Source organism: Rhinatrema bivittatum, chromosome 6 (assembly GCF_901001135.1).
Source record: "Rhinatrema bivittatum chromosome 6, aRhiBiv1.1, whole genome shotgun sequence".
Taxonomy (NCBI): Eukaryota; Metazoa; Chordata; class Amphibia; order Gymnophiona; family Rhinatrematidae; genus Rhinatrema; species Rhinatrema bivittatum.
The window spans coordinates 32,568,285-32,594,407 of NC_042620.1; the positions used below are offsets into that span (position 1 = coordinate 32,568,285).

Genomic DNA, 26,123 nt, shown 5'->3' on the forward strand with positions numbered 1-26,123 from the left:
ACTTACCTGATAATTTTGTTTTCCTTAGTGTAGACAGATGGACTCAGCATCCCACCCACGGCTGCCGCAGAAAAGGGAGAACCTCGGATGGCAAACCTCACATGCGGGTAAGTCACGGCCAACCCCTAGTTAGACACCCACAGTTGCCCGGTGTCGGCATTAATCGGTTGGGTGCACTGGCGGTCTCCAGTTTGGAAATCAGTTGAACCAGTCAAGTTTTAATCAAGTTTACGCAAATTATTTAGGCAAAGATATATCCACATTGGCTTTTCGAAGAGAATACTGAGGAAGTGAGGTCAGTGCAGGGCTATATGTACCCAGGATGACGTCAGCTTGAAATCTGACTCCGTCTCCCATCTGCTAGCAGAAGAGCACAATACCCATTGGTCCTGAGTCCATCTGTCTACACTAAGGAAAACAAAATTATCAGGTAAGTAATTTCTCCATTTATCGCAGAAAACACAAATTTGTGCGCATGACATATTCACCAAGCACAAAACATGTCTTTGTGCACACATTCTTGGGTTAGCTTGCCTTTTTTTTTTTTTTTTTTTTTTTAAACTCCTGTTCCTGTTCGTACCCCAGATCAGTCCACATGAGTGGATTTTGCATCCCTGCTAGCAGATGGAGGCAGAGAATAAAAACGTTTCAGACACTGCTATAACCAAGCGTGCTACCTGAGGTCCCTCAGTATTTCTCTGTCTCCAGCAGATGATTTGCATACCGTTAGCTTACTGCATCGGGATTTAAGCTGCCTGAGTAAAGAAAATGTGAACTAAACTTTAGCTCACCTGTTTTATTCACATTTTTTTTCCATGTAACTGAGACAATGGAGAATAAATTGACTTGCCTAGGTCACAGGCTGGCATCAGTGGAATTTGAACCCTGGTTTCTCTAGTTCTCAGCCTGCTGCTCTACTGGTTTTGTCCTTTTTGTGTGTGTGTGTGTGTGTGTTTGGTTTTTATTCTCTTTCTTTCCCCTCCAGCCTCTCTCTCTCTGCTGTTAAAGGGGCCAGCGGTGGGCACTCCTCCTGGGCCCAGAGCAGCAGCAGGCAAGGTGATGCCTGGAAATGCTCCACTTCTATTCAGCCGTACAGAATAGGGATTGTTTGGATATCTGGGATCTCAATATAGTGAATTCCCAGCTATATAGCAAATCGTTGCTTGCTTCCGTGTTAAAGCAAGTGTAAAGCAATATAATAGATGGGAAAGCAGAACATTCACACTTCATCATTAGATAAGATGAACTAGAATTTTTCCAAAGTAGCATTAGCCCATTTGTATCAGTGGCAAAATAGTATTAATGGCCTAGCATTTAGAGGTGATTTTACTGTTATCTAGATAAGTATTTTAGTTTTATTAATTCCTTCTGAATAACTTAGCTAGCAGACCTTTTACAAAGACTTTTTTCCTTTTCTATTTTTTTAAACAGATAATTTCATTCAAAAGACCAAGCAAAGATATAACAACCCACGGTCTCTTTCAACAAAGATAAATCTTGCTGACATGCAGACTGAAATTAAGCTGAGGCCTCCTTATCAAATTCCTTTGTGTGAACTTGGATTATCAAATGGATTTATACCAGGAGCAGCCACCAAATATAAGGGTATTGGGAAGAAAACCTCTTACTTTGTGTTAGGAATAGTAATTGTGACTTTTTGTGTACATAAGTGATATGCAGGGCGGCAAACATCCAGTGCTTTCCAGCTTTAAAGCAGTGCTTCCCAGCCAGTCGGGTTTTCAGGCTATCACCAATGAATGTGCATGAGAGGAAATTTGCATGCACTGCCTCCATATTGTGGATAGCCTGAAAACCCGACTGGCGGGGGGGTGCCCAGGACAGGGTTGGGAACCACTGGTTTTAAAGTTTGAAGAGGTGATTGTGAACTTCCAGAGTTACTTCCCTTTAAAGCTCCACTGCAGCTTTGTGTTTACTGGTTGAAAATCTGTTAAATCTAGTTGTAAAAAAAAAAAAGGCCTTGACCAGTATGAAAAATAATGTAAGGTGGGGAGGGTTTGAATTTTGGAGATAATGTACTGTAGGTATATGCATGTCACCCAATGATGACCTTTGCAAATGGACCTGTAAAACCTGTCTGTCTGGGGTAGCTGAGCAGCAGTGCTATGAACTGCGGTCTGGCAGACCCAGGGCGTGACCCAAAAAGCACAAAGGAAGGCGATCTATGAAAGCCGTGAGGAATAATAAAAGAATAGATGCCTATAGTCTTTTTCAATTTCTTTAGAGGTGGAGACATGAAAGATGGCCCGACTCTGGCCGAGTTTCGCCGCTTATGACGGCTGCCTCAGGGGCTAAAAAATAAATAAATAAACAATGTTAAAACAATGTTAAAAAGAATCCAATAATACGACAATAAATAAATTGATTAGTCTAAAATATATAATAACTTATCAACATATCTAGTTATAAAAATGTTAAAATAACGGTGACATATAGGAACATATTGATAACTATCAAATCATGTAAAATCTTCACGGTTCCAACAATATTCTGATCAATTACAACAATATTGGTATGATATATATTCAAATTGAAAAAATGTATGTATTACCTTGTGTGTTTTTGTCTTGAGCTCCCAATTTAATTCAGACAACATATGTTTAAATAGATTATACTAACATCTGTATAATCCACAACAGTATACAATCTGTAATAATATGAAAATTAATTTTGTTAATAACCTTTTTTAAGGAGATAATTCAAATGAACTGAATGTTAAACCACCTCAGCGAAAATTAGCATAAATAAACAATGATTATACATAAATCATAATGGCTATATTAAACAATTGCTTAGTTGAACAAAAGTCATATATTGATAGTGATGTCATTTATGTGATTATTTCATAAAGAGCTGAAAAATAGTGTCAATGGTGGCAATTTTCTTTATATTTTTAAATCGCCTTTACTTCTGAAAGTAAATACAAGGCTTCGTGATACAAACACAAATGCCAAGATACAGAAAACATTTTATTTACCTAGCAGGAAAGAATTAAAAACATAAATGAAACCTGTGCCATCCTGTAGAAAATAATCTAGAATGGACACTGTCCATTCTGTGATGCAGAAGGCCTGCAGCAGAATTTATCCATTTGCTGTTCTGGAGGAAGGGTGGGATTCTATCAAGGCACCTTACACTCCTAACCAACTTTGGTGCAGTGCGATCTTAATGCACTGCGTACTTCTGCTTTCAACTTTGGCCTTTCATCTGCGAATGTCGGTCTTAAATCGTATTGATCTTTTATTTTTTCACCAAAGTTTGAAATGGCATTTCTTTTGAAAGAGGTTTCAGTTTGCATGGTGTCTGTCTGTCTCCACCCTTTTTTAAAACAAAATAGAAAACTTGAGCCCCACTACAAGTGTTGTAAAACACAGAAGAGGTGAAACAATTGAAACTGCTCCAGCGCGTTTCTTTGGGAGCTTTTCTGCTGCCGCTCTATAATGCAGGCTGCCAGATTTGACACCCTCCTCTATATTAGTGCTACAGTTCATTAACCTCATTGTTTGCCACTTTACACTTCCACGATCTAAACAAAGTGATTTAAATATGGTTCAGTAAACCTTTTGCTGTCGCTCATGGTCCGGACTGTTAGAGGTTTTCTATTTTCTTTCCTCAGCATTTCATTTTGGAGGGCACGATTAAGACCAGTTTGTAAATTTACTAAGTATTTTTAAACACTTGCATCACAGCAGCAATTAAATGGCAATGGGACTCTTAAAAAAAAAAAAAATAATGAAAAATGAATATTTCATCTTTCATGCTGTATTTCTCCTTTAATTTTTATGTTTCCAGTCAGACATAATGGTAGGCCATACTATCTGAAATCCTAACAAGCCTTTCCTTAATTACAGTCTCTTAAATCTATTTTAAAATTTTTACTTTTATTAATTTTAGTGTCTTTTATAATTTTATATTTTATACATTATTTTATTAATGATCTTATGTATTTCGTTCTTTAGATTTGTTTTTTATTCAGATGCTTTTAATAGTGCATTTGTGAAATAAGTTGTACACCAATGTGATTGTTTGTTTGTTTACCAACGTCAGTTTAGAAAGCCAATAAATAAATAATTCAGTACCTCTGAACTACTGTTTTGGTGAAATTTCCTGTTCAGTTAAAAAGGCATCCAAAACTGTAATCCATCTTTATAGCTTTCTAGTTCATGCCTTTGATATAAGTTGTACATTCATTTTCCAAGTACCCAAACTATAAACTTGGTAAAGGTTTATTATTTGAAAAGCATTTTTAAACAGCCGTTATGATAGGATGTATACAAATTGAAGAATTATTTTATTTTTAGCGCACATCTTTTTTTTCCTTTCAGCTCCTCTTCAACAGTTAGAACCGGTGACATTGGCTGGGATTATCTCGTTTATACTTGGCCTGTTATGCGGGGCTCTGAATCTAATTCGGGGCTTACATGCCATGGAAAGTCTGCTGCAGGTAAAATGTTTATCTATAGCTTTATAGAGAGAAAAATGTCCCTCGCCCTGGTCTAAAGTTTACAAATCGAAAATAGCTAAATTTGTTCACAGCTTCTGGAGATCAGGGAATCCCGGCAGTGGTGGCCTGTAGTGGCCAGACTCAAGATGCATGCATGAGTCTGTGTCTCGGTCCAGGACTCCTGCTTTTATGACTGGGTTAGATGGGAAGTGGCCAGGCTCAAGATGCATGCATGAGTCTGTGTCTCGGTCCAGGACTCCTGCTTTTATGACTGGGTTAGATGGGAAGTGGCCAGGCTCAAGATGCAGGCCTGAGTCTGTGTCTCGGTCCAGGACTCCTGCTTTTATGACTGGGTTAGATGGGAAGTGGCCAGGCTCAAGATGCAGGCCTGAGACTGTGTCTCGGTCCAGGACTCCTGCTTTTATGACTGGGTTAGATGGGAAGTGGCCAGGCTCAAGATGCATGCATGAGTCTGTGTCTCGGTCCAGGACTCCTGCTTTTATGACTGGGTTAGATGGGAAGTGGCCAGGCTCAAGATGCATGCATGAGTCTGTGTCTCGGTCCAGGACTCCTGCTTTTATGACTGGGTTAGATGGGAAGTGGCCAGGCTCAAGATGCAGGCCTGAGTCTGTGTCTCGGTCCAGGACTCCTGCTTTTATGACTGGGTTAGATGGGAAGTGGCCAGGCTCAAGATGCACGCATGAGTCTGTGTCTCTGTCCAGGACTCCTGCTTTTATGACTGGGTTAGATGGGAAGTGGCCAGGCTCAAGATGCATGCATGAGTCTGTGTCTCGGTCCAGGACTCCTGCTTTTATGACTGGGTTAGATGGGAAGTGGCCAGGCTCAAGATGCACGCATGAGTCTGTGTCTCGGTCCAGGACTCCTGCTTTTATGACTGGGTTAGATGGGAAGTGGCCAGGCTCAAGATGCACGCATGAGTCTGTGTCTCGGTCCAGGACTCCTGCTTTTATGACTGGGTTAGATGGGAAGTGGCCAGGCTCAAGATGCAGGCATGAGTCTGTGTCTCGGTCCAGGACTCCTGCTTTATGACTGGGTTAGATGGGAAGTGGCCAGGCTCAAGATGCAGGCCTGAGTCTGTGTCTCGGTCCAGGACTCCTGCTTTTATGACTGGGTTAGATGGGAAGTGGCCAGGCTCAAGATGCACGCATGAGTCTGTGTCTCGGTCCAGGACTCCTGCTTTTATGACTGGGTTAGATGGGAAGTGGCCAGGCTCAAGATGCAGGCATGAGTCTGTGTCTCGGTCCAGGACTCCTACTTTTATGACTGGGTTAGATGGGAAGTGGCCAGGCTCAAGATGCAGGCATGAGTCTGTGTCTCTGTCCAGGACTCCTGCTTTTATGACTGAGTTAGATGGGAAGTGGACAGGCTCAAGATGCAGGCCTGAGTCTGTGTCTCGGTCCAGGACTCCTGCTTTTATGACTGGGTTAGATGGGAAGTGGCCAGGCTCAAGATGCATGCATGAGTCTGTGTCTCGGTCCAGGACTCCTGCTTTTATGACTGGGTTAGATGGGAAGTGGCCAGGCTCAAGATGCACGCATGAGTCTGTGTCTCGGTCCAGGACTCCTGCTTTTATGACTGGGTTAGATGGGAAGTGGCCAGGCTCAAGATGCACGCATGAGTCTGTGTCTCGGTCCAGGACTCCTGCTTTTATGACTGGGTTAGATGGGAAGTGGCCAGGCTCAAGATGCAGGCCTGAGTCTGTGTCTCGGTCCAGGACTCCTGCTTTTATGACTGGGTTAGATGGGAAGTGGCCAGGCTCAAGATGCAGGCCTGAGTCTGTGTCTCGGTCCAGGACTCCTGCTTTTATGACTGGGTTAGATGGGAAGTGGCCAGGCTCAAGATGCACGCATGAGTCTGTGTCTCGGTCCAGGACTCCTACTTTTATGACTGGGTTAGATGGGAAGGGCAGTTAACGGTAAGGAAGCCCCAGGTGGTTGTGATTGAAAGCGCATGGCACCATAGCCCCAACAGAAGCTGGTTCTGGTTGAACTGGACCAGCAAAACCCTTTTTTAAAGCTGTAATGTTTTTTGGATGTGATCATTTCTGCTTGTTGAGAAATGAAGTACAGTCATGCCTGCAGCTTTCCCTTCCACCATCTGCCCCTTGCCTTTAAATTGTATTTAAGTTATTGATTTTTTTTTCCAGGCAGTATCCGCTTGCTTCTTTGAGCTTCCAGCTCAATTGAAACCAAGGCTGGGATCTAATGGCATGAACTCTCATTCACTGCTACCTGTGGTTTGTATTCCCAATTCCATTTCATCCTGTTACACCAGTCCAGATCAGTCCCAGCAGATTGGTTATATCCCCCTACTAGCAGATGGAGGAAAAGCACACTGATTTCTTCCAATACAGCCGTGCAGCTCAGAGAAGAACCCAATAAATTGTGCCTCCAGCAGATGGTAGACATTGAAGCTGCGGGGCCAGGCCTCTGATTTCCCCCAGAAAAGCAGGCCTAGTATGAAGGGCTCCCATTCCCAGAGAAGACTTGATAGAGCCCATGAGATGCTGTCTCCTTGTTATAAAAAAATAAGAAAAAAGAGCCTTTGTATTTTGGGTACATGAGGGAGAATCTTCCAGTCCTTTCCCTGCCAATGCCCCCGCACTCTCACTGCCTACTTTCATTTTTTGCACAGCAGCCCATTTCTAGAGGAGGAAAAAAGTTGCTGAAGGTCTAGTGTTAGGCCGAAGACACTTCAGACTGAAAGACTGATCTATGCCCAGCCCATCGTTCTCTGCATGGGATAAAGCGTTGGGGGTAGTGACCGGTTTGTGGTGTCTTCTCTAATTCTGAGTTGCACTGGGGGGGGGTGCAGGAGACTATGAACGTGCTGGATCGTGGTCATCACTATGGAGTCTTGACTGTAAAAGGACTGCATAGGCTGTGTGTGTCCGAGCTGGTGAGCTCCCGAGGGAATGCTCTAAAACTACTGCTGTTTCCCCACCATGTGGAAAAGACTTCTCTATCAGGCCTGTGTTCGGAGCTTGAGCAGGTTGAGGCCTCTAGCACGTTGGTTTTTGCAGGAGCATTGGCCATTCTGAGTTGAACTCCTGAGGGAGCCTCCAGTCAGCTGCAGTTATGCCCTGCACTCGATTTTGAGGCACCTCCAATTTTGGTACCTGGAGAGGGCCTTCTCATTTCAGCTTCCATTGGGCAATCTAGTAATTTTGAAAATTTTTCTCCAGAATTCTGGTTTGTTTGGGTTTCTTTTTACCTCAGGTGTTCTGTGCTATACAGACACCAGAGGGAAGTGCAAGGCTTCCTCTGATGCCAGTAAGCTCCCTGAGGAACTAGCTCCTTGCAAGCACTCCTAGTTAGCAGCACTTTGATACCGAGATGGGTCACGTGTATTTGACAATGGATAGAGTGAACAAGTGGATCTGGAAGTATGGACATTCATTACTTTGGGGGTCCCAAGGGCTTGAGATTATCTTCAGCTGCTCGGGTCCATGGCGGCTGCTTTGAATCTAGTTCCCTGGGTGAGAGCTCACATGAGGCCCTTCCAGTTTTCTCTTCTTTCTCTTTCCTCAAGGTCAAGTTTATGAATTTCTTCTTCTCCCTTTTCCAGTATCAATGAGGGACTGCCTTTAATGTTGCATAGTTCCTCAGAATCTCTCGCAGGGTGCCATTCTGTTGGCTCCTTCCTGGATTCTGGTCACGACTGATGCAAATCTGACTGGTTGAGGAGCTCATTGTCTGGACCAGATAGTCCAGGGTCTCTAGTCTCAGGAGGAGGGGGGACCTGGGACATAAACCATCTAGAAACCAGGGCAATCAGACTAGCGCTGTATCAATTCCTTCTTCTAATTAAGGGAAAGACAGAGTACTATTAGACAATGATATAGCAGTGGCATATGTAAACACAGGTTGGCACCAGAAGTCAGGGAGTGTCTGAGGAGATGAATCTTTTCTTTCCTTGGGCAGAAGAGCATCTGCAGCTTTTGACAGTGGCTTATTTTGTGGTTCAAGAGAATTTTATTTATTTAGGCATTTTATATACCGTCGTTCCAAAAGAAGATCACAACGGCTTACAAAAGCAATATTCACATTTTAGGTCAGCATATCATCAAAGCATGTTAACTAGATTAGATTATTAAAATCGTCACTGAATTGTCTTAATACTCTTTACTTTTCTTAATGACTGTCTTCCTTTCAACAGCCAATGCCCATTTTCTGGCATTTGTTATTTTGTTAGATCGTATGCATTTTTGAAAAGCCATGTTTTTAGCTAGCTTTTGAAGCTCTTTCAGTTATCCGACGTAACGACTTAGGAAGAGAGTTCCAAGCGAATTTCCTGAGCAGGAACCTTCTGGATCCGGGCATGTGGGAGCTCAGCCAAGATGCCTTTCACTGCTCAGGTGGGGCATGTCGCACATGGATCTGATAGCAACTAACAGGAACACCAAAGTTCTTCATCATAGGACATTTAGAGCTGAAGGCAAAGGTGCTCTTGTTCAATCCTTGGAGGAGTAGCCTAGTGGTTAGAGCAGTGGGCTATGAACCAGGAGACCAGGGTTCAAGTCCTGCTGTCGCTCCTTGTGACCTTGGGCAAGTCACTTTACCCTTCATTGCCTCAGGTACAAACTTAGATTGTAAACCCGCTGGGGATAGGGAAATTATCTTCAGCTGCTCGGGTCCATGGCGGCTGCTTTGAATCTAGTTCCCTGGGTGAGAGCTTACATGAAGCCCTTCCAGTTTTCTCTTCTTTCTCTTTCATCAAGGCCAAGATTATGAATTTCTTCTTCTCCCTTTTCCAGTACCTGAATGTAATCCACTTTGAAGCGCTGAAAAAAGAGTGAAAAGCAGAATATAAACCTAAACAAATAAATGAGCTGCTGTATGTGTTTGCACCTTGGTTGCTGATCGGCAGGACTCTATGCCAAATCAAGTTGGAGATGAATCATGTCGTTCTCATAGCTGCAGATTGACCTTGGCATGCAGATCTCAGGAGGCTTGAAGTAAACATTCCTTTGTGGCTGCAGAGGGCCCGTGGGCTGATGAAGGACCCTTCTCCATTCTATCTTGTGCCTGACTCTTGAAAGGTTGCATTTGAGGAAAAGGGATTGCTCTTCTTTTGTAATTTCCATGCTTCTGAAAGCCTGCAAGAATTCAACTTCTTTGGCTTATATTCGGGTGTAGTGTCTCTTTGAAGCCTTCTGCAAGGACCGATCAGTCTCTCTGTGGCATTCGGATGTTTCGTACATTTTGGCCTTTTTGCAGTGGGGTTTGGACAAGGGCTTGGCCTTGAATTCTCTGAAAGTTTCAAGATTCAGCTATCTCCTGTTACAGGGGTAGAATTCATGGCATGTCAATAGCATCCCATCTGGATGTTTCTCATTTTCTTCAGGGCATTAAGAGATTGACCACCCTTTAGGCTTCTGGGTTACTCAGTGAGACCCTAATCTGATATTAAAGCTTTGACCTTGCTGCAGGATCTTACCATAAAGGCGTTTTGCTGTATCTTGGAAATTCAGGCTCTATTTTGCAGGGATCCCTTTCTGATCATAGGCCTGATTCAGTGCCCTTTTGTCCAGTATCTTCTTTTTTAACTAAAGGTTAGGTTGGTGTTTCATATTAATCCATTACTCTGCCGACATCCTTAAAGGAGTACCAAGGTGGTAACTCAGTCTTTGAGGTTTTTGGATATGCGTCAGGTACTCATCCAGTATTTAGAGAATCTGATTCCTTTTGTAAGGTGAACAGCTTGTTCGTGCTGTTAGGGGGACCATGTAAAGGCGAGGCGGTTTCCTAAATTCCTATAACTAGGTGGATCAAGGACATGATCTCTTTGCATATTTACTCAAGGGCCGACGGGCTCCTGAGCTTATTCATGCTCATTCTACTCGGGTGCAATCTTCTTCCTGGGCAAAAGCGATGGCTGTTATGCCAGTTGACATTTGCAAAGTGGCTACTTGGTTGTCCTTAAATTCGTTTGTGAAGCAATACAGATTGGATGTTTTTGCTAAAGAGGACGCAGCTTATGGAGCTGGAGTTTTCAAGGTGGCTCTTACTTCTTCCTTCCCTAAGTAGTTGGGCTTGGGTATTTTCCCATCTGTTGGGACTGATCTGGACTGGTGTAGAAGGATAAAATGGAAAGAGAAATTTTTACCTGTTGATTTCTTTTCTTTTCATGATTCTGCTACACCAGTCCAGGACCTCCATCCCCTCCCACTTCTGGGAAGTTGGGCCTTCGTGGATTAGCAGAGGGTTCTCTTTTCCAATTTTTTCTGGTGCGTATATATTTTTGCCTTCGACCTGTTTGATTGTCCCCGTCCCTGTCTTTTTGGTTTTACTTGTTCTGTTTTTCTCCTCAGTATTGGAACAGGGGAGTAATTTGAGAGGATTCTCTCTCCAAACATATTGAAGTTTATTATTTTCAATGTAAATGATGCAGTCTGTTTTCCATGCTTTGTCAAGGGAATACTGGGTTCTTCTCTGACCTGTACCATCTATAATTAGTGGTGGTGATATCATGGAAGAAATCAGTAGCTCTGCCTTCATCTGCTGATAGGGGGATATAAGCCTTCTGTTGGGACTGCTCTGAGCTGATGTAGCAGGATTCATGGAGAGAAAATTAACAGGTAAAATTTCTCCTTTTATATCCTTTCCAAATTCAATAAGCCCAGTCATCTCAGTGACAGTTCTTGGCTGGGAGTCATACACCAGGGTTCTTTACAGACCTCACCAATCATGAGCCTAAATCCAGCGACTAGGGGTCACCATTGCATGAGGACTATGGGGCTGATATAATAAGCTACGCAAAACCTACTGCAGGTTTTTGCGCGTGTAATTGTGCATGGTTTCCTCGCTTATCTTACATCCGTGTATAATGACGTGTTCAGCGCAGAAAAATACATGCACAGCCTCACTTAAAAACCTGTGGCAGGTTTTGTGCGAGTGCATGCAAATGACATGTAAAGGGGGCAATGCAGGGAGTCACGCTAGCAGGGAGATCGGTTAGTGCAAATTTTTTTTTGTGGGTTTTTTAGTGCCTGGGTCAGGGCAGGAGTAAGTTAAAACGTGTGTCTGAGATACATAAGCCATGCCAACTCTGCTGCTTATTTGAGTGCATATACTTCAGAATAAGCCATGCCAACTGTAAATAGTTCTGATTGCATATTTGCCTTTACCCACACTGACACGTGCAAGGAACCAACGTGCATTTTACTGTGTAGAAGGTGTACAATGTGTGCCAGAATTTTGAAAGAACACAAAGTGGTTACCATTGGGGTGCAGTTTCCTTTCTAAACAACGTACCACGTATACTTCTCTTGTCTTTGGTCACTTGCCTGTGTTTGAACTCTGCAACATTTTTTATTAGTACCTATAATTTTAGTGCATGTTTTTTCCTGCGGCTTTCTGCATTGGAGCTTGCACAGGTATTGGAGCGTGTATTTGCTCTTCTGCAAGCATTTTTTGCGCCTATCTCATTTGTATGCCGTCCCCTTATTACATCCTGCTGAGCTGCCTGCTTTTTGCTGTGCATGCTAAAAAAATAAAAATGCGCTGAAAAAGTCTATTTTAGCATAGGTTCTTATTACATTTGCCCGTATGTCTCCCTTCAGGGGTTGTGAATGCTGCCACTGCAGTGATTCTAATCATTACCTTGATGCTGCATTATATTCCAAATGATATACATGTTATATATCCTTTCTGTTATAAAATCAAAATTTTAAAAGCTAAAAGAGAGCCCATAAATAAACTTGCAGATTATAGCAATGTTTTAGCATGAGGATAAGTCAAGATGATATAACAAGCTGTAGTTGACAAAGTGACTGAAGACTGATTTTATTCCATCATTGGAAACTTGTTTTCCTTTGTGCTGTTGTGAAGGGAGAATAATTGCTGTTGCTTACAAATCAAAATGTATTTATTCTGTTTTATAAATAACTTTGGGATTCACTCAATCTAGGAATGGAATAAATTCACATAGGGTAAGACAGCAGTTGGGATAAGATAATGTTGAACAGCAATCTAGCTGCTCATAGAAATTCTTCATACTCAGTGGAAAACTTTCTCCTGAGTGCAAGTGATGGTTTTACCTTCATGTTGGTGACTTTGTTAGTTGGCAGCAGAGCTGGCTTGTCTGGCCTGAAGCTGTAATCTGCTGGATGCTGTCACTCTACATAAGGTATGAAAGGGTGTGGAGCAGTAGGGCAGATTTAAAATGAAACCCTTTCATGCCTCTGTTGAAAGTGCTGGAACTGCTTCTTTTAAATCTACTTTTCCTAGCGTGTAGCAGATGGACTCAGGACCAATGGGTATAGTGTACTCCTGTTAGCAGTTGGAGAAGGATCTGATTTCAATCTGACGTCAGCCCCTAGTACATATACCCCTGCAGGAAGTGCAGCTCTCCAGTATTTTCCGTCTCCATAGCAGTTAGGGACTATCTGCACGCTCTCAGAGCGTTAGACCAAATTAAAGAACAAAACCGAAATTTAAAGAAGAAACCTACCTGAAGACGAGCCCCGCAATCCTGCGGGATACCCTCTGGTCCCTCCCCCAGTTGAGTTTCCCGAGGTGATTTCCGTGGTCCCTCGGAGTGAGCCTCGGTCCGGTGGCCGATTCGCGGCAGGGACCTAGCCCCCGAATCCTCGGGCGCGGCGTAGAGGCAGCCTCGGTCCGGCGACCGAATCACGGCGAGGACTTAGCCCCCAATCTCGGGCGCGGCTGAGAGGCAGCGGGTGCACCCCCTTGAGCGCGGTGGTGAAGGTATTTGCCCTCTCCCCCCGCAGCTGGAGACCCCCCGGAGCAAAACCGGGAAGCGCTGAAGACTAGGTAAGGTGGAAATCTTCTACTTAATCCGGTCTCCGAAGATCGAGGAGGAGCACAGTTCGGCGATCGGAATCTGTGCCACCGGGTTGATCCGCCCTAGCAGGGCTAGGCCCCAGCTGTTCCAGGGTCTGCCCACGTGGAGACCCTCCAAGGAGGTCGCCATATTGCCCGCATGCTCACCGTCTCCATCTTGGCCTTGTTCGCTGCGCCGCCCACCATCCGATCAGAGCGCACAAATTAAGCTAAGCGCACAAAATTATTTATGCGCATAATCTTAGGCGCACATAAAACCTTACGCGCACAGTACAAGGCACACATCTATGGCTAGGCGCACATAGACGCAATGGAGCGCATAAGAGCTTACGCGTCCACAGAAATGGCACCTCCAGAAACAGGAATAAAAGCTCAAGGCCTCTGCCCAGCATACCACATCAGAGCTGCACAGAGCGAGGAAGCAGACGCCCTATGCGCACACTGTGAGGAGGCCCTGGGAGATCCAGGTCAGGGCCAGTCCCACCCAGGGCCCAATGCTAGCTCCTCAGGGGGCACCCCGGACTTAGCAGGCCCCAGTGAGTCCATCCCACAGACGGGGGCCCCCAGGGATCCGGTGCCCCTCAACTTAGACCCAACATCGATCTCCTGGGTAGAGTTATTTAAGGGGATTCGCGTCTTTGTCAAAATGCAAACTGAACCCCGGGCGGACCCAGCCATATGCGAAACCAGAAGACCCTCATGCCCCAGGACCCTCGAGGCCTAGGCACAGGCTCCCACCCAGAAGCCCCACCTACGGGGACACGGATTTCTCCGAAGAAGAAGTCGAGCCCCTTGAGGAGGGAGAACTTCCCTCGGGGACAGAGCCACACCGAACTATGAGACGCTTCTTCTCAAAGGATGAGTTCCGGACCTTGTATCCCAATGCCTATCGGAACTCGCTATCTCGGGCCAAGGCACCCTGGGGGAACCTAGAATGAACCCCCGCTGGAGGGCCTTCGACAGACGTCTCGTCATTTTCCTCTCTTACAGGCGGCACAACAGCTAATTGACCTGGAGTGGAATGCGCCGGAGTCCTCATTCAAAGGGGGTCGAGCCTTATCGGCCATGTACCCCCTGGACCCAGCAACCAAGGAGCTTCTGGCATGCCCTAGAGTGGACACCATAGCTTGCGCGGTCGCTAAGTGCACTACCATCCCAGTGGAGGGAGGAGCGGCGATCAAGGATGCACACGACCGGCGCCTGGAAGCCATACTAAAACAATCATTTGAGGTGGCAGCCATGTCCCTGCAGATTGCGGCCTGCTGCACCGTGGTGACACATTCCTGTTTATCCCAAGCCAGGAACAACACCCCAGGAGAAGACATGGAATCAACACTATCATTCCTCACTGACGCGGCTTCCGATCTAGTGCGCACAGCAGCCAGGAGTGTCATCCACAGTGGCAGCCAGGAGACAACTCTGGCTTCGAAATTGGTCGGCTGACGCCTCCTCCAAAACACGCCTCACGAGAATGCCCTTCAAAGAATCCCTCCTGTTCGGCAGCGAACTAGAGAAACTGGCCAACAAATGGGGCGACTCCCCATTACCTCTCCTGCCGGAAGACAAGACGAAGAGAAACCAGCGTTCTTTTCCCAGGTCCACCAGAGGCAGAAGCTCACAGCACCTCAACCCTTACAAGAACAACTATCAAGCGCCCCGCCCTACGGGCAGGAACTAGTCCTTTCGGAACAAACACAACAAGAGGGGAACCAGCTCGGGGCCAGGCCCCAGCCGCACCCCACAATGAGATTCAGCCGACCCATCCAAGGGAAGAAGCCATAGGGGGCAGGCTAACCCTATTCTACCGCAGATGGGTCGAGATAACTTCGGACAAGTGGGTCCTAGCCATCATCCGAGAAGGGTACTACCTGGACTTCTTTCGAACCCCTCCAGACAAGTTCATGGAATCTCCCTGCCACGACCCCCGCAAGAGAGCGGCAGTGGAAGCTATACTGACCAGACTTCTGGCCCTCGAGACCATAACCCCGGTACCTACATGGGAAACAAATACTGAACATTACTCCATTTACTTTATCATACCCAAGAAAGAGGGTACATTCAGGCCCATCCTGGACCTCAAGTCAGTCAACCGACACCTAAGGATCCCACGCTTCCGCATGGAAACCCTAAGATCGGTCATACGTGCGATACAGCCAGGAGAGTTCCTCACATCCCTGGACCTGTCGGAAGCCTACTTACACATCCCAATTCATCAGGAACACCAGCGCTACCTAATCTTCAAGGTCCTGAATCGTCACTACCAGTTCCGGGCACTACCCTTCGGGTTAGCCACTGCACCCCGGACGTTCACCAAGGTAATAGTAGTGGTAGCGGCAACAATCAGGAAGGAAGGAATCCTCGTTCATCCTTACCTGGACGATTGGCTGATCAGAGCAAAATCACCGGAGGAAAGCCACCAAGCAACCAGCAGAGTCATAGCTCTACTGGAAAGCGTGGGATGGGTAGTCAATACAAACAAGAGCTCCCTACAGCCCTCGCAGTCGCTGGAATACCTAGGAGTCCGATTTGACACCAAGGAAGACAAGAAGACACGAGGAGATCAAAGCTGTGGGACCGGCTCCAGACCTTGCTGAGCGCCCCTCGTCCCACAGCATGGGATTACCTGCAAGTCCTCGGACTAATGGCATCCACACTGGAAGTGGTGCCATGGGCGCGGGCCCACATGAGGCCCCTGCAACGCTCACTCCTATCACGATGGAGCCCACGATCCCAAAACTACACCATATGTCTACCACTACGGGGCAGAGTCCGGACCCAGCTAAGGTGGTGGCTACAGACCAGCCACATGAGCCGGGGATCAAGACTATCCTCCCCAACCTGGACCATGCTCACCACAGATGCCAGCCTACACGGGTGGGGAGCACACTGCGAAGAGTTAACCGCCCAAGGGTGGTGGAACGAAGAAGAGGCGGGGTGGAACATCAACCGCCTAGAAGCACGGGCAGTCAGATTAGCCTGCCTGCGGTTCGCCCACAGACTTTGAGACAAAGCGGTCAGAGTGATGTCTGACAACGCCACGACGGTGGCCTACATCAACTGGCAGGGCGGAACCAGAAGCCAACAGGTGTCCTTAGAAATAGACCTCTGATGGCTTGGGCGGAAGCAAATCTCCAGGACATCTCCGCCGTCCACATCGCCGGGAAGGACAACACCACGGCAGACTTCCTCAGCAGGGAAAGTCTAAACCCAGGAGAATGGAAGCTGTCACCCACAGCCTTCAAGATGATAGTGAATCAGTGGGGGACTCCAGACATGGATCTCCTAGCAAACAGATCCAACGCTCAAGTACCCAGATACTTCAGCCGCAAGCGGGATCCACAGTCCCAGGGGATCGACGCCCTGGTACAGGCCTGGCCACCAGGGACCCTGCTATATGCTTTTCCGCCGTGGCCCTTGCTGGGCGCAGTCATTCACAAGATTCAGCGGCACAGGGGGCTAGTTCTTCTGGTGGCCCCGGACTGGCCAAGAAGATCCTGGTATGCAGACATGAGAAGACTACTGGCAGGGAATCCACTACCCCTGCCTCCACACAGAGACCTGCTACAACAAGGTCCCATCCTCCACGAGGACCCAGCTCAATTCTCTCTTACGGTCTGGCCATTGAGAGGGCCCGCCTGAGAGAGAGGGGATACTCGGGGGCAGTAATAGATACTCTCCTCCGAGCACGCAAGTTCTCCACATCTCTAACATACATAAGGATCTGGAGAGTCTTTGAGGCCTGGTGCGAAGACCACAATGTCAAACCACGTTCCTCTAAAGTTCCCGTGATCCTGGAATTCTTACAGAATGGACTACAGAAGTGTCTGTCCCTCAACTCCATCAAGGTACAGGTGGCCGCATTGTCATGCTACGGCTCCAGGAGCGAGGACGACAGCATACCCTCGCACCCAGATGTATCATGCTTCCTGAAAGGAGTCAAACACATTCGCCCACCACTAAAGTGGCCAGTGCCCCTGTGGAACCTCAACCTTGTCTTGGAATTCCTAGCGGGATCCGCCTTCAGACCCCTCCGAGGCCTGTCCCTCCGTCTGTTAACTTTGAAGACGGTGTTCTTGCTGGCTGTGTGCTCGGCCCGCCGCATCTCAGAGCTACAGGCCCTGTCCTGCCGTGAGCCATTCCTCAGACTCACCCCGGGGACCATTCAGCTACGCACGGTTCCCTCCTTCCTCCCCAAAGTGGTCTCACACTTCCACCTTAACCAAACCATCTCACTACCTATGATGGACGGCTTGAAGAAGTCGGAAGAAGCCCGTAGTCTGCGCCATCTCGACATCGGCAGACTCCTACCCAGATATCTGGAAATGTCGGAACCAGTATGAAAGACGGACCACCTTTTCGTCCTTCACAGCGGGAAGAGGCAAGGGGAAGCGGCCTCGCGGGCAACCATTGCCCGCTGGATCAAGGAAGTCATCAAGGCGGCCTACATAGAAGCGGGAAAACCACCACCTCTACAGGTCAAGGCCCATTCCACCAGAGCCCAGGCAGTTTCCTGGGCAGAAACTAGAATGCTGTCACCTGCCGAGATCTGCAGGGTGGCAATGTGGTCCTCCATTCATACCTTCTCCAGATTCTACCGTCTGGATGTTCAGGCTCGGGAGGACACAGCATTTGCAAGAGCAATCCTAAATGGACCACGGGCAGCCTCCCACCCAGTTCGGGAGTAGCTTTTATACATCCCATTGGTCCTGAGTCCATCTGCTACATGCTAGGAAATGGAGAAATTACTTACCTGATAATTTCGTTTTTCTTAGTGTAGACAGATGGACTCAGCAGCCCACCCTCGGCTGCCACTATACATGGTCCTTCAACGATTCAAGGGTAAGCCATGCTTTCATTTCCCTAGGGCATCCACCCTGCCGGGTGTTGACGCTTTCCGGTTGGGCACACTGGCGGTCTCCAGCTATAGTCAACCAACCAGTTCAAGTTAATCAAGTTTTTAACGTTCTAACAAAGTTATCTAAGTTAATCATATTAAGTTAATCAATCAGTCAGTCACACATATATCCACAATGCTTTGCAAGGAAGAATACTGAGGAGCTGCACTTCCTGCAGGGGTATATGTACTAGGGGCTGACGTCAGATTGAAATCTGATCCGTCTCCAACTGCTAACAGGAGTACACTATACCCATTGGTCCTGAGTCCATCTGTCTACACTAAGGAAAACGAAATAATCAGGTAAGTAATTTCTCCAATTTAACTTTAAAACTGCTTCCGCTTTAGATTTTAGTAAAAGTATTATTGTACTTAATCGTGAGGAACATGCCGGAAAACCCAAGGAATAGGAGGGGCTTAACAGGGAAGAGGAGGATTTTTAAGTAAACTGAATTCTTGTAACTTGACAACTCCATTTTTTTTTCCATTTCTTCAGTATATATCTTATATCGTATATTTGTTATGCCCATGTATAGTGCTTTCTACAAAATGTTTTAAAACACTAGAACTGCAAAGATTGGCTACACCGTAGAATCACCATGTGCATATTTTCGTGCAGCTATGTTTTAGGTTCTATAATTGAAAGAAAAAACATTTGTGTAAAAATTGATGCTGTGTAATAAGTACAGACAAGCATTTTTCTCAAATTATTTCTAAATTTTGATGGTACAGTCTGTGATAACAGTTGTTTCTTTACTGCTAGTATTATATGACTTATAATAAAGGAACTTATTGTAGGGTTTTGGTTTGTTTATAGTAAAAGTTTTTCAATGAGCATAAAACTAGGGGCAGTAACCAACAAAATACTTAAAAAGTGTCAAATATTGACTGTCTACAATAAAATCTAAAAATATTCTACAACCCACCGGGAGTGGCTAACACTCTGGACAGCTATGTGCATGAAAATATGCAACTATATTTTAGGCTCTATAATTGAAAGAAAACTTAAGAATTCTTACAATACAAATTAAACTCTCTTTCACATTTTAAGTTTTTACAGGGATTTGATGAAATTTTTCACATCAAAGTACAGTTATACAATTGAAGTGTTTAGGTTCGCACAATCAACACGATTGCAACAGGTTGCAGTTCCATGACTTTTCATCTTTTGACTGTCAGTATTGTACATATCCACAATGTAATTCAAGCTGGGCCTACATGTATTGTATGACATACAGTACACATATACCTAACTTGATCTAATCAGGCCTGAACAGATGTGTCTGTAAATTATTGCACAAGAAAGTACAAGTACTTGTTTGATAAGACACTGAGCAAATTGTAAAGGTTGAGCAGACAGACTGAAGACGTGCTGCAACCATCTCGCACAATACCGAACATAAAATGTCCTAATTACATCCTTTCCCAAGCACAGGCTAAAACAAACCATCAGAAGCAATCAGAACAAACAAGGCAGACAGAGAGAGAAGAGAAGAGGAAAGCTGTGATGAGTCAGAGGTGACAAATGTCTGTAAAAGTTTTAAAACGTTCTATAATATTGTAACATGCTTGCAAATCTCAAATACAGTATTACTGTACCTGCCTTTGTTCTCTCTACTGTTAACATTCCCCTGGGAAAGAACGCGGGACTTTGCATGTCATTGTTAATAATATATGACCTTCAGTTTCTGAAGATTTTACCCTCCACCTATTCAGATTTGCTCCACATATGGTCACACTCTAGAGCAACCGGCGGCACGTGCACCCTCTTCACGTTCATCCTGATTCATCTTCTGAGGCACTTTGATTTCTGTCTGTACTCTTTTTATTTATTTTTGTATTTCTGGCTGTAGTTACCTGGCTTAAGAGTCATGAACTGCAAAATTTGGCACCTGGATTTCGCCAGGGACAGCCGAAAACAGAGCAAACTTACCAACTCTGTTTCTCAGCAGAAACTTAGACACCCAGAAATTATTTTGTGTGAGGGAACAATGAGAATGTCATTCTGGTTCTGGGCCACCATTATCAATCATAAAAAAGCAATCTGTATATGTGGCAGAGAATCTAAGCCATGAGATACTACAGGTTGACACTGGATGGTCAGCATAATATAGTCGTTAGTACAGTACAAGCTTACGGGCATGAAAATAGGCACTTGGTAGTAAATAAATGGCTCAAAAGCACAATGACGATAAAAAAAAAAAAGTGAGCTGTATATATAGCAGAGGTACTAAGCCAATGAGGTACCTTAAATATACAGTAGAGTTCTGGAGCTTCAGTATCTGCTGAAGTTGGTGGTGCACCAGAAAATTTTCTGCTGTCAGGTGCCCTAGAACACAGTCCACCCTCATTACCTTGTGAGCACTACTTTCTTTGTTGCAAAAAGCCTATCAAGGGAAACTTAGCTAAATCCATCCCTTAAAATAATCGCTTAATCTACTAACATCAGTTACAATAAAATGTGAATGAAAAAAGTATTTTCTGCAAGAACATTCAAAACCATTTTTCTGCATGCAAATGAAGTTGTTAAAGAGCAAACTTTTGTTTAAAATAGAAATGAGGAAGATGGACCATAATGCCGTAAAAGCCAGTGATTAATTACCATAATTTTCACAGCAGAAATTCAAGTTACACAAGACCTGGACCTTTGACATACAAACCTTCACCAAATACAAAATAGAAACATGCCACCAAAAACTATACTGGAAACCACAAGCCTGACAGTGCAACAACGGAAAAACTGAAAATTCACTATTCCTCGCAAAATCAAACAATAAAATCAAGAGATATAAAACATCATTCATAATAATAAAACCATACTAAGAATAAATGTCAACACAGCCGACAAACATTCAATAATTTTAAAAAACTTGCATAAACTTATTCTAATATTTCCAAAACATCACTAAAATATTTCAAAACATCTGAATAAAACATCCAATAATAAAAAACTCTAATATTTACAAAAAAAAATGTTTCAAAATAGAAACATCAAATTACATTCAATAATTAAAAAAAAAAAAAAGGATTAAAAAATCTCCTGCTTCTCCATACCTTGACTTTTTTTATTTGTGTACCCCTACCCCCACCCCCCCAATCATAGATTGGGGGAGGTAGGGCTACACAAACTGTATCTTCTCTTATTCACACACACACATATCAACATTCATTCTTTCACACATTCCCTCTCTCATACTTATGCCAGTGCTCTCACACATACTCCCTCTCTCACCAGGCTCTCTCTTCTGCACGCCTGCCTGTGAGAGCCTGTGTGTGACACACCAGGTCCTAGAATACTAATACACCACTTTCTGGGCAAACAGAACAAGCCAGACCACTACATAGAAATAGTGGCAGAAAAGGACCAAATGGTTCATCCAGTCTGCCCAGTAAGCTTATGGTAGTATCTGCTGTGCTGTGTAAGTTACCCCATGCTTATCGTTTTCCAGACCATAAAAGTCAGGGCCCTACAGAGAAACTACAAGCTAGTCAAAATTCTGCACCTCTGTCACACATGGACATCGCAGACAGACCCTTACCTAATACAGAATAAAGGAATACAAATTAGAAACAGAGAAATATGCAGGCAAAGTCAGACTTCCTGAAATCTGGAATACTGAACAAAAAGCAAAATACATAAAAGCACATTCCCAAAATTGGCATATTCCAATTACTGAAAGGCAAAATAATTTTTTTTTATATTTGTTGTCTGATCTTATTTTTCTGTTCAGTTGGTCCCAGTTGCTCTTTTTTCCCCTTCTCTATCTTTTTCTTATTCCTTTTTCAGGGTCTCTCATTCTGTTGCTTCTCTCTCCTTCTGTCTTCTTTCCTTCCTCCATACACACAAGCTTTCTCTCACACAGGATCCCACTCTTGCATGCTCTCACTCTCACATGCAAGCTCCCATTCCCACACACGCAAGCTTTCACTCTTACATGCTCTTTCACGCATAGGTTCCCACTCCCACAGGCGCTCACACTCACATGCTCTTACACACATGCTCCCATTCCCACAAACACACAAACAGGCTCACTCTCACATGCTGTCTCACACAAGGCTCCCATTCCCCCTCAGACACACACACAGGCTCTCACGTACATGTTCTCTCACACAGACATACAGCTCTCACATGCAGGTTCCCACTTACATACATATGTACACATACAGGCTCTGACTCTCACATGCAGACTTCCATTCCCCCCATAGACATACACATTCTCTCACACAGCTTCATCTTGCCACACAACTCAAATGCTCAGACATGCAGGCTCCCACTCCCATACACACACAGGCTCTCATTCTTATGTGCAGGCTCACATACCCATACACTCTCTCACACCCACATACAGGCTCTCATACCCATATGTGCTCTCTTTCTCTTTCACACACACACCCAGGCAGGTTACCATTCATTAACATATATAGTCAAACCCAGGCAGGTTCTCTTTCACTCTCATCGCAAAGACAAAACACAGGTAGGCTCCCCATCGGGTCTGGAAGGCCGCCAAGAAGAGGTGGCCACCAGAGGCTGAGAAGAGGAAGGAACCCATTCTCCCGCTGCTCCTTGTGTGCCTGCCCTGCGCTATTCAAAACTGCAGGGCTAGCACTTCCTCTATGCTGATCTCGCGATGCACGAAATCAGCATAGAGTACATACTGGCCACTCATGTAGGGGCAGTTCTTTAGTGAGGCAGGGTGAGGTGGCTGCTTCAGCTGGCAGAATTTTGAGGCAGCAAAAAATGCCCCTCTCAAAACGCCACTGTGGCATCCGCAGCTCAGGCCAGTGGCAGCTGAAGCAGTGGCATAGCCCAACAGCCCAAGAAGAGAGGCCCTGTCACAGGGCTGCAGTGGACACTCCAGGCAAGAGGAGGAAGAGGTCCGCGACGCTGGCAGTCAAAGAAAAAAAAATCCCTCACAGGAAGGCGCTCATTCTTCTGCTCTTCCACTTGTGCCAGCCCTGCACATTCAAAACCTATGCGGCCAGTAAGTTCTCTATGCTGATCCCGTGCATCACAAGATCAGCATAGAGGAGTGCTAGCCGTGCGAGTTTTGAATTATGCGGGCAGACACAGGAGCAGCAGCAGCAAAACAGGCTCCCCCTTTTGCTACCTGTTCCTGTGTTTGGTGTGTGAATGGTAGCCTGCCTGGGGGCGGGGTGTGTGTGAATGGGAGCTTGCCTGGGGGGTAGGGTGGGGGTGGGGAATATGTGAATGGGAGACTGCCTTAGGGGGCTGTGGATGTGTGAATGGGAGCCTGCTTGGGGGGAATGTGAATAAGAGCCTACCTGAGGGGGTGTGAGAGAGCATGTAGGAGTGAGAACTTGTGATATGGGAGTGGGAGCCTACATGTGAGAATGGGAGCCTGTGTGTTTGTGTGAGAGTGGTAGCCTGCATACAAGAGTGAGAGCCTGTGTATGTATGCATGTGTGTATGGAAGTGGGAGCAGGAGCTAGTGTGTAAGAGCATGTGAGAATGATAGCCTGCGTGTGTGTTTGTAGGAGTGGGAGCCTGTGTGAGAAAGTGTATGTGTGAGAGAGTGTGTGTGTGTGTGTGTGTGTGTGTATATATATGAAGAGGAAGGAAAGAAGACAGAATAAAAGAGACCCTAGAAAAGGAAAGGCTAGACAAGGGGGAAAAAGACTGGAACCAACTGATTATAAAATAAGATCAGACAACAAAGGTAAAAAAAAATAATTTTTGCCTTTCAGCGATTGGAATATACCATCTTTGGGAATGTGCATTTCTTATATATCTGTTTTTTGCTTTTTTCTTTAGTATTCCAGTGCTCAGTCTGGTTTCTCAGGATTTCCATTTCAGTTTTGTTTACATGTTTGTTTCTAATTTGTAGTCCCTTATTCTGTCTTAGATAAGGGTCTGTCTGTTTTACACATGTGTGTCAGAGATGCAGCATTTTGGCTAGCATCTAGTTTCTCTGAAGAGATTTGTAGCAGTCTGATTTGTTCTTTTTGCCCATTAGGTAGTGTATTAGTGTTCTAGGGTCTGGTGTAATGTTTGCCTTGCAGCCTTTTCATAGATAAGGTTGATGCTGTTTGAGCCCTGAGAGTTATTGTTATGGTATGGTAAAATTGTATTTATTTGCAGGGGTTTTGTTACAAACAGGCCTATACAATAAAGTGCACCCAGGCTAGCACTCCTTATACAGTAAGGGGTTTAGCACATCAAAAACGCGTGTCCAACCCTCCCGGATGCTAATAGCGCTCATATCTTGCAAATGCATGTTGATGAGGCTATTAGTTATTCACCTGGGATACTGAAAAAAAATGTGTGGCCAATCTGTACATTTTATGCTCAAATTTGTGCCTGCCCAAGGGCAGGCGTTAATTTCTGAACAGCCAGGAAAAGTATATAACTTCTGAGCAGCCGGAAAATGTATACTGCTTTTCTGTACATCCTCCGACTTAATATCCTAGCGATATTAAGTCTGAGGAACCAAAATTGTAAAAAATAAATTAATTTAAAAAAAAATTGTGACGACGGGTCAGATTAGGAAAACAGATGCTCAATTTTACGAGCATCCATTTTCCTAACCCATGGCTGTCAGTGGGTTTGGAAAACAGACACTCGTAAAATTGAGCGTTTGCTTTTGAAACCCGCCGACAGCCATCTTTCCTGGGCCAAGGAGGTGCTAGGGGCGCATATAATTGCCCCTAGAGCCTTCCTTTAGCACAAACCCTCATTTGCTTTATACATCGCATGCCCAAGAGAGGGGCCTGTGTGAGCGTTCAAAAAGCGGGCACCAAAGCGAATGTGCTCTTATTATTATTTTTTTTTTATCATGTCCTTATTTTATCGGCCTGAAAGGGTTTGGCAGTGAAGGGAATGTGTTTTGCTATCATTGAGGTGACACCGGAATTTGAATTTTTTTTTTTTTGCATGTCCTAGTTCTGTTCTACTCCTGTTTCAAATATTTTTATGATTATTGCTGTTTTATTGTAGATTTATGCATTTTTGAAAAAAGGATTCATAAAAATATATTGATGTTTTATTATATGTTTGGATCAGATATTTCTGAAGTGTTCTTTGTTTATTTTTTACATGATATTTTGTATTTATAAACTGCAATAAATATAAAATAAGTTAATATAGATAAGGCATTAAAGAAGTAGTAGTAGTAGTAGAATTAAAATATTTTAAAATGTCACTTATACATGATGGCTGTTGCAAACTACTCAGAAATCCATTATAGGATGCATGCTAACATATAATTTATTGATAAGAGTACAATTAGTAGGGCCTAGATCTGTACGTCTACTGCCCACCCATGTTAACCTTGGAGCCCCCCCAAAAAAATTAATTTCTGGCTATACCACTGGACTGAAGAACCAGAGAGGCTGGAGCCGCCGCTGGAGGTCAGGCCAGCAGTAGCTGAAGAACAGAGAGACCCTGCGTGAGAGGGAGGCAGCTTTCTTGTGTGCATGGACTTGTGTGCGGCAGCTTTCTTGTGTGCATGGACTTGTGTGCGGCAGCTTGCTTATGTGTGTGTGCTTGGGAGAGAGGCATCTCGTGTATGGGCATGTATGTGTGTGTGTGCTTGGGTGAGAGGCATCTCGTGTATGTGCATGTATGTGTGCGTGTGTGTGTGTGCTTGGGTGAGAGGTAGCTTGCTTGTGTGTGTGTGTGTATTCTTGTGTGAGAGATAGCCTGTGTGTGTGTGTGAGAGATTGCTAGCCTGGCGGGGTGGGGGGCTGTGAGAGAGCATATGTGAGGGTGCCTGGGGGTGGGGGGGGGGTGAGTGAGAGCATGTGTGAGGGTGCATAGGGGATGAAAGGGGGAGAGGGGCAAGAGTAGAGAACCTTCTCATCCTTCAACTCAAGTGCCCGTGCGCATGTGATTTGAAGGCCAGCATGCTTAGAAGTGGGAGATTGGACTTCTTCCTCTTCTCGGCTGCTAGCGGCCTCCCAGGTCTGCTCCTCCTCTTGG

The 26,123-nt window shown here is 45.0% G+C and overlaps 1 protein-coding gene across 2 annotated transcripts in view; it reads left to right on the forward strand.

Moving 5' to 3' along the window:
• The window catches only part of SEC22A (SEC22 homolog A, vesicle trafficking protein), a 100,093-nt gene that overhangs the window by 62,185 nt on the left and 11,785 nt on the right, over nt 1-26,123 (forward strand). The window contains exons 5-7 of one of the 2 annotated variants that reach the window (XR_003857318.1): nt 1,432-1,605; nt 4,344-4,462; nt 19,620-19,711. Coding sequence is in view for 1 of the 2 variants with exons in the window: in XM_029605223.1 (XP_029461083.1) it covers nt 1,432-1,605; nt 4,344-4,462 (293 nt within the window). In the remaining variant the exon portion in view is untranslated. The remainder of the gene's footprint in view (nt 1-1,431; nt 1,606-4,343; nt 4,463-19,619; nt 19,712-26,123) is intronic. The other variant, XM_029605223.1, reaches the window with a different exon arrangement.